The sequence below is a fragment of the Carassius carassius genome, chromosome 6 (genome assembly GCF_963082965.1).
Source record: "Carassius carassius chromosome 6, fCarCar2.1, whole genome shotgun sequence".
Taxonomy (NCBI): domain Eukaryota; kingdom Metazoa; phylum Chordata; class Actinopteri; order Cypriniformes; family Cyprinidae; genus Carassius; species Carassius carassius.
In genome coordinates, this window is record NC_081760.1 from 38636009 (window position 1) to 38645558 (window position 9550).

Below are 9550 nucleotides of genomic sequence, written 5' to 3' on the forward strand. Positions count from 1 at the left end.
AAAAAATAAAAATAAAAAACATCACATTATTTGTAATGATTTTACTGGTTATAATGAAACTGTATTGGTTTTAATGGAAACTGTAATGGTGCCTATTGGTCTCTATTATTAATTGGTCTCCTTCTGTTGGTGGCTTTTGTTAAAACCACTGAATCCTAATGTAATATGTCCAAAACCACACTACAGGATACCATTTTCAAATTTGTAAGTTTTAATGGTTAAAATGTGATGGTTTGTAGTGGTATTTGTAGTGGAAATCATTAAAACGTCTGTGATGGTTTCTATTATTTTTGTCAGCAGGATCACTATGGGTTTTGTGAAGAAATTTGCCATAAATGCCACAGGATTGCTGTATTGTGGTGAGATAGTAGTGACTGTTTGTAGTTGTGTTGGGCCTATTTGGGGAAAATCCAGGGCCGTTTTTCACTCCCAGTCCGTCCCTGATTAATAACAGTGTTGAAAAGTTGAATTAAGAGATGAATGACAGCACATGAATTACCTACTCATTTGGTTTCATTCACCCAAAGAATTTACTCTGGCTTTTTCATGTTTATATTCATGCATATTACTTTAGCAGCCACTGCACAAAGTGACTTGAGAATGTCTCCAATAGCTGGTGTTTATACAGGAAATGAGAAAAAAATGCATATTATGATAAATATATTTCATTATTCATGTCCTTGTGAAGAAATCATGTCTTTATGAGGAGATTCTTAGACATTATTAAAGAGTTAATACAGGATAAAATAACAAATTACAGGTTGCGTTTTTCTTGTTATTGTACGCAATGGTGCCACCTAATGTTTGAAGTAAGAGATTTCAGAGATCTGACCTGGAGCCATCTGTCAACACCAGCATCAAACCAGGATGGAAAATTTTAAGAAAAGCAATCTCTAAAAATACAAACACTACCCCAAAGCGATGATGATACCAGCAGTCTCGAGTCCAGGCATGTTATCTGTCATCTTTAGGGTAAAAAAAGAGTATTGTAATGTACCATGAATGTAAACAGAAGTTCTGCTTAACTTTATCTGGTTTCAGTTGATCTCCCAGCGGCAGCCTTGACCCATCAGGATGAGAGTTTGCAAGGCAGGTCTTGTCTCTGCTCTGTGTTCCTTATGAGCCAACAGATGAAGGAATTGAATTGAAATTCTGAGAAATGTCTGAGATGTGTTGAATTGATTCTTTCATTCTGAAGGCTACTGATCTCCACGCGACACTGAAAAGCGTGTCCTCGACGAGAGCTGTCGACCACAATGGTGTTTTCATCAGATGATTACACCATAATATCTCCCATTAAACCCATGGACGATCATACAGAGGGCAGTCTTTATTCCAGGCCTGCTCTACACAAACTCATTTTGCAGAGTGACACTGTTTAGAATTTCAATTTGGGACGTTTTTAGAGGAAGCTGCGGATAATGTCACGGCTCGTGACTGAATGTCATTAAACACAGAGTACAAGCAAACGTGTGTTCATGTGATTGAATGAAATAATGGTGGAAATGATCATAATGAATCAAGCTCATATTCTGTCTCAACACAACCGCCAAACTAATTCACATGATAGAATTAATTAAATACATTCAGTTATTTTTAAACTAAATTGAAGGCATTCAGGTATATTTTAAATTAAATATATGTAATTAAATGTAAAATATTTAAATTGAAATTAATAAAAAAAAATAAGACTATACAGTGTATAACATAAAAAAAATAAAATAATGTTGCATGAAGGGAATAAATTCCAATGTTCCTAAAACAGTCAAAAATATATGTTTTATTTAGATTTTTCTGTGAAAGACCCAGACATGTTCTCGACAGGTTTGGTGTGAAACCTTGAAAACAGTAATCACAGTCTCACCCGTCTCCTCTCTACCTCTCTTTTACATGATCAATGTCCTGTCGTCACATCTTTTCTTCCTTCCACAGCTCGTGTGTGATTGGATCTCTGTCTGGCCTTGTGTGTCAGTCCCTCTCCTCCTGTCCTCCATCCAAACACCTGTCCGTCTCTCTTCTGTCCTCACGCTGCTGTGTACCTTCAGCTTGTTCTAATCAGATTCTCACGTAGTATCTGCATCAACAAAACAGACCATGCACAGTTTCTGCGAGAATGTCAGTTAATGTTTCCGTGAAGCCCTAATCGTAGAAACGTTTTTTTCAGTAGAGGTTAATAAACTTAATTTCAGTTGAACACATGGCTTAATCTTTCATTTTACAAGCAGGTGTTATTATTGCTGACATTTAACATGGGTCATGAAACACGCACGCATGCACACACAATAGGGCTGGGTTGACAGTATCGATTTCCTGATTTTAATTAACTGATGTCAGTTCTTACATCCCAAGAACAATATATTAGCGGCTACACCATCAAGGAAAAGTATTTAAAGCAGGATGATTGGCTACGTGAACACAGGCGATCAACATTTGCGCTCTAGAAAGCTTCATCTTTGTCGTGTAGTTTTAATGTGAAAGATTGCTGTATAAACAAATTTAAGTTGTAACATTGTTTTAAAATGTTTCTTACCACGTTCTTAACATTCATTTTACCCAAAGTGTGACACTATCTAACTGTTTATTTTTAACAGGCCTGAAACATTACAATCGTATTGTCTTGTAGTCTAATAGCTCAAAAACGAGGCTGTTAATACACTGTAAAACCCGACAAGTTAACTTAACTCAAACCGTTTGAGTAAACAGATATCCTTAAGTTATGTTAACTCAAACCGTTTGAGGAAACCGGTTGCCTTAAACCGTTTAAGTTGAAAAAACTAACAGTTATGAGTACTCTGAACTTAATTCAGTTGAGTTCACTGAAAGAAGATATACATTGCAATTAAGTAATTAAGTGATTAACTAAGTGCTGATTGTGAATTAGTGATGAACAGCTGCTGTTAACAAACAGAATCACTGAAGAAAAGAGAAACATAAGAACTAATACAACTGACTTCAGACACAGCCTTAGATGAAATCAACTGAAATAAAATACATGAAATCTCTCAAGATCTGATTAAACAACCCCACAAACAGCATCACCAGCTCCACTTATTAATAACCAGACTGACTTTATTTCTGCTATTTTTGATATAACGGGAAGTATGCTGATAGGTCTATAATTAGACATGTCTGTTATAGCACCTGATTTAAGTATTGGTGTCACTGCAGTCACTTTCCAATCTGCAGGGACTATAGAATGGTTAAAGGACATGTTAAGAAGATGGGTTATTGGACATATTAGATGATCCTTGTACTCTCTAAAAAAAGTATGTATTAAGGCCAAATGCATCAAGATCTTTTGAATTTTTCATTCCAACAATAATTTTTGTTACTTCATAGTCTGAGATTTCAGTGATTTTAAATACAGGCTGATGTGGATCAAAGACATTGTCAAAACACAGAGCTGAATCAAAATGCTGCGTAATCTCTTTCACAGAATTTATAAAGAAATTATTAAAATTGGTGGCTATGGAAAATGGATCTTTAATAATCAAGTCATTCATTTGAAGCTCCATTTCCTTATTATTTTTATTTAGATGTCGACCAAGCAGTTTGTTTAGGTTTTGCCATACTAATTTTCCATTGCCGTTTGCATTCTCTATTATTTTAATGAAAAAATTCGCTTTGGCCTGTCTCAGACTCTGTGTTACTTTATTTCGCATATGGGTAAACCTTTGATGGTCTGTTGTTAGTTTGGGTCTCCGTCAATCTGAGAAAGTTCTTCTCAAAAGAGGTTTCTGGAACTCTTATGTGTAAAGAAAGAGGAGCAGGCACTTGAGAGGCGCGTGAAGGACGCTACGTGAGGACACAGGCACGTTGTGCTACACACGGAAACACGTGCAGAAATATTGCGATGAAAGTTTTTCTTCAGAAAGAAATCTCACATGCATCTCATTTAGGGGTTCAAAGACATGTCAACACTGTCTCACACAGATACCAAAGTCTGGGATCAAATATCAGAGATATCCACATCAACTCGAATGTTACCGTAATTCAATGAGTGCAGTTGGATTACTGTCTTGAAAATATCTCAGAAATAGTTTGTTGTTCTGTTCTTCTTACTGCTTCACATTTTTCCCCTTTTTTAGTAAAATAGTATATGTATATAATAAATATAAAATATTTTCTTCCATTATTATTATATATTGTCCATCTACTGTAAATATATTACCTGTATATATATATATATATATATATATACACACACATTGGAAATTGCTTCTTGAGTGTCTTTTTTTCATATGGGACAACACTTTTTATTTTAATTTTTTACTGTACGTTTTGGCAAAAATAGCTAATCTATATATTTCATCAAAATGTGCATACATTCCAGACATACCCTTATTGATTTTACAGCTCATATGGGTTGCTTAAAACAAATAGAAACAGCTTACTTTGATTCTTAAATACTATGCTGAAGAAAACTTGAATAAAGTCTCCTGAGGTATTAAAGAGCAACTTCTGAACATTAAACTGTCTCTGGATTACAACGCTCTGTCCTCCTGCATTATAAGTGAATTCTGCTCAATCAGCGGTGACCTTCACGCACACACAGCGCTCCTCTGCTCATACATTCACAGAGAGACAGGCAGATGTGTGCAGGTGCAGGACTGAATGTTATAGATGTTAGTCTCAGACTGTTTGTTCGAGTTCCTGATGCGATCCAGAGCCTGAAACACACCCAGCGCCGCTCCAAACAGCTCGCTGTGGTTTATTTCTCGGGTCACAGTTGAGAGGAGAGACTGAACACTTCAGCAAGCCGCTGTTATTACTGAGCATCCGTGTGATCGTTGCTCTGATTGTCTCCTTCAATCATCCTCAGAACAGCTCAAAACAAACTTACAGCCGACCTGCTAACCACATGCTAGGATGAGTGCACTATTGCACAAATAGTGAACGTTGCACAATAGATAATGCTGCACAAATGTACAAACAATACTTCTTTTACAATAAAATAAATTATGCAGTCAGCAAAACATGTATTTTCAGATGAGTTTTGGATGTATTTTCTTTCTTATTTTGGCCATTTTCTAAATATATAATTTAAAGCACAACTTGTAATTAATGTTGTCTAAATATATTTCCTTAAGCCATGCTAAAAAACATATGTTTTATTTCTTTTTTTCTTAAATATCTTTTTGTCAAACAGGGTGGTGTACTTCAAAAAAGGGTGTCAAATAGAGTTGTATAGTTTCTTTAGTTTTTTGCTACACGTACACACATCAGAAATAGAGAAAGTATTATGTTGTATGCCATATATCAAACTTGCTCAGCTCCGATGAAAACATCAGGATGTTCTTTAGAAAGTGAAGCACTTGTCTGTGGGTCAGTGATTCATCTCAGCGCTCTCATGGATCTGAACCATCATTTCTGCCTGTTGAGATACAAATTGTGTCCACAGATCTGAATAGATGTAATTATGAATCTGCTCTCCAGAGGACCAATAACAGCCTCCACTGCCTTTCAATCTATTCATCTGCAGAGATGTCAGCCAGCACAAAAACACATATCTGAATCACTCTCACACACACGAACCCTCCACAGATCACATCTGAGCGTGAAAGACACATCCAAACAGACCAATGAGAGGATGACAGGCCTGAACATGACTTACACATACAGAGATACAAATGAAAACGGTTTCCAAAAAGAATTTCACATTTTGATTCATCTGACCACAGAACAGTTATTCGCTTCAACTCTGTCCATTTGAAATGAGCTTTGGCCCATGACAGTGTTTCTGGATCATGTTCACGCATGGCTTCTGTACGTGAGTTTTAACCTGCATTTGTGCATGGCACAGCAAAAAAATAAAAATAAATAAATAAATAAATGTAATCTAAAAAAGAAAACAGAATACACTACCTAAGACGAGTAATGTAGATTATGTTACTGTAGTTTTCATCTAATCAGTTTGTCAGTAGCCCAGCTCTGGGAACATTATCCACAAATCGTTCCAGTTTTTTCTCAATCACTTTGGTGCATTTCTCAAATCAGAAATGAAATTCTCAAACACTTGTACAACCTCCACATCATCATAAAAATAGTTTTTCATTTTTTGGAACAAGTTGCAATTGCTTTTGTACATTCATGCAATTGATTCTGTACATTTATCTGTGGTTATTGTTAGTTGCTAATGTCATGTTGCTAAAATATTACATAGTTTACTGTGCAATAGTTTAACCCTTAAAACATTGAGTCTTTATTTCATTGTATAAGTCATTAAATGCACAATGGTTCATCTAGTTGTTTTAAACTGTCAAGCATATATGTATTTTTCAACACATTATTATTAGATTTTTGTAAATTTGGCATGAATTGTGTAAGTGAACCTCGACTAATGAAGAGAATGTCGATGATACACCAATGATAAACTATTTCTCTGAAATAGCTCAAAGGTTCATCTCGTGAATCTTCAGTTGGAAAGCTTCTGTATAGACAGAGGACAACACAAGAGTTACACATTCTGACAATGGACTTATTTCTTATGTTCATCTTTGTGCTCAAATTTCTGTTTCCTTTTCTATATCACAATGTCATCGCAAAGGTTACTTTTGTTTTTTTGTTTTTGTCAGACCACTAGTAAAAGTGTAAGTGGGAATTCTATCCAGTCTCTTTCAGTCAATATCCCAAATATACTGTATATACAAGCAGTTTGAATATCATGTTTGTGGACAATAACACAAGGACTTTTCATTCTGATGGCACTGACATAAATCCTTGCTTTGAGAGATGAACTAAACATTTTGAGTAAGTTACAGGCTTTTGCAGTGAATCTATTGTGTGGTGCTGTTTGTACGAATTGCTTTGAGAAATGCACACACTTCTTTGCAAATATTAAGGATGACTCGAGAAATATACCAAAGCAACTGACAAAAACTTTAACTTCATTATTTGCTAAATGTTCCTCCAGGTGTGTGTGTGTGTGTGTGTGTGTGTGTGTGTTAGCACTTACTTTTTCAGCCTTTTGTTGCACCCGTCCAAACTTTTTTGAGACGTGTTGTGGACTTCAGATTCTAACTTAATTTATTTTTTATTTAACATGTTTCTAAAGTGTTTAGTGAATTAAATATAGCTTTTTTTAAATTGTTGCAGTATTTACATTTTACACAGTGTCCTTACTTTTTGGAATCAGGCTGATAGATAGATAGATAGATAGATAGATAGATAGATAGATAGATAGATAGATAGATAGATAGATAGATAGATAGATAGATAGATAGATAGATAGATAGATAGATAGATAGATAGATAGATAGATAGATAGTTCTCGTTCTGTGTGGCAGCAGCATGTAAAGGTCTTATGCAATCAGAGAGAGTCAAGGCTCTATCATTTCATCTAAACGCCCACAGGCTCTCAATAATTTATTTATTTTGAATGAACGAATCGTGACACACTTCTCTCTAATTCATTATGCGGCTGAGGCAGCATCTGTTAGCACAGCTTTTCACCAAATCATCAGACCGAGTCATGACGTCAGGCTTCGAATATGAAACTCTTTTATTTAAAATGTCTACTCATTTATACAGCATCACATGCATTCAACAGACCAGCCGCTCAGCAGGCTTTTCAGTCATTCTCACTGGATTTTAATCAGAAAGACACCATCAAGACGTGGCTCTGAGTGATGAGAGTGGCCTGAAGTCAGTCCAGCTCGTCATGTCTCAGACATAATCACAGTATTTTCATTCAAGTCAGTAAATATGGCCTTCAGGTCTTCAGGATCCTTCTTTTACTGTTAAACTTCAGCCAACATTAAAGTGACTAAAGTAGCTGTCTGTACATCAGTAAAATGATTGTAATGGCTTTGCAATGCCAGCATATGCAACATCATCATCATGCATTTTATAAGCCAGGATGCAATGAAATGTAATTGCAGAATGCAATGGTTAATATTATATATAATATATAAAAAGGGTTCTGATCCATCTCCAAAGGATGAAAAAGGTTAACACATATAAAAATATCTGCAGTATCGTCAGTGTTCTTTGTTGAAAGCAGTTCTGTGTCTCTCAGTCTGTATTGTTTCACTGAATCTGACACTTGTCCAGCGCTTTGCTCTGCTTTCGGTTGCTTTTGGGTCCGAGGACCAGCCGTAGGTCGGTGCCGAAGCTCGGTCTGCGGGCCAGCGGGTAGAGAGCCCCGCACGGAGCGTCGCACACCGCCGCTTTGCTCCCTTTCTCCGCCTGCCGCGCCGCCCGGAGCGCCTGGTACGAGCGGATGGACACTTTCCGGTGCTGCGAGGGTCCGGTCTCGAGGGGGAGCCCTCCACGCCGCGCGAGCGCCTCGAACACCTGCTCCATGTTCACCCCGTCTTTGGCGGAGGTCTCGAACAGAGCGCAGCCGTTACCGAGCGCACGGACCACCTCGGTCCGAGACACCGCGTGCTGCTCCGAGGGCAAGTCCACTTTGTTGGCGCAGACCACCGTCGGCACGCACACTTTCTGTTTGGACGAGTGCAAGGCCGCTTTGGCAGCTACGATCTCGGCGTGCAGAGCGCGCACTTCCTCAAACGAGCTGCGGTCGTCAAGACTGAACACGAGCAGGAATATATCACCTGAAACACAGAAGAGACGACAGAGGGTCAATATCTGCCATATGGAAATACATCATTTCAGACTATGAGAAAGAAATAAAAAGTTCAAGCAACCCCACATTTTTGAAAAATGAAGGTAGACATTTTTGTCCATGTACTATTATTTATTTTATTTTTATTTTTAAATCCTCTTCGGTGCATTCAGTCAGTTTTTCCACTAGAATTGAGTAAATAAGCTCCAGAAATAAATGTTGCATTAAAAAGTTGAGATCAGAACCAGAAAGAAAAACTCTGTTTGAATGCACGATGATCATTTCCCTGTCTAAACCACTGACACACTGCTCTGAAGGACCAAACTGTTACGCACCGGTCAGGATGGACAGTCTCCTCTTGGCAGGGAAGCTCCTCTCCCCGGACGCGTCCAGTATGTCTATCTGGTAGGTCTCTCCGCGGATTTGGTAGAGTTTCCGGTGGAAATCCTCACTGGTGGGCTCGTATCGCTCCTCGAAGCCTTCGCACAGGAAGCGGTGCAGGATGGAGGTCTTCCCGACGCGCGGCGCGCCGAGCACCACGATGCGCCTGCAGTTCTGCGGCTTGGGAGCATGGGCCTCGATCGCCAGCGGCTGGAGACGAGCGTGGCCGTGCAGGACCAGCGCGGTCAGCTGGTCCAGAGGGGACTTTTTCTCGACGGACGCCGGGTGTGCTTTACCCAGACTGGACGAGCGCACAACCCTCGCCTTCTTCTCCTGCTGCTTCAGCTGCGTCGTGGCCAGTTTCAGGATCCCTATTCCCGCTTTGGAGAGCGTGCTGACTTTGAACCCGGTGGCGTTTTTGTACGCGAGCAGGACGCTGGGCGAGCTTGCTGCGGGCAGAGGGCGAGACTGCTGCTGGATCACCTGCAGGGCTGCAGCTTTAACACTCTGGTCCATGACAGGACACATCGAAGACAGGCAGATCTGTTTGAGATTTATTGGATACATCCACCTCTACCTGCGCGCTCCGGATTAGTACTT

General features: G+C 38.8%; 1 protein-coding gene across 1 annotated transcript; it reads right to left on the minus strand.

Moving 5' to 3' along the window:
* Window positions 1–7642: 7642 nt before the first annotated feature.
* On the minus strand, window positions 7643–9550 carry LOC132142059 (GTP-binding protein Rhes-like). The gene is made up of 2 exons (XM_059551693.1): window positions 8905–9550; window positions 7643–8558 (listed from the first exon to the last, which is right to left on the minus strand). Exons 1-2 carry the CDS (start codon window positions 9515–9517, stop codon window positions 8029–8031), a joined length of 1143 nt encoding a protein of 380 aa, XP_059407676.1. The 5' UTR covers window positions 9518–9550; the 3' UTR covers window positions 7643–8028.

What these genes read in the sequence shown, in the direction of transcription:
- LOC132142059 (XM_059551693.1), bottom strand. Translation starts at nt 9,517, where the DNA reads ATGTATCCAATAAATCTCAAACAGATCTGCCTGTCTTCGATGTGTCCT. An exon ending in GAGACTGTCCATCCTGACCG is followed by an intron (nt 8,559 to 8,904) that starts GTGCGTAACAGT and finishes TCTGTGTTTCAG; the next exon opens with GTGATATATTCCTGCTCGTG.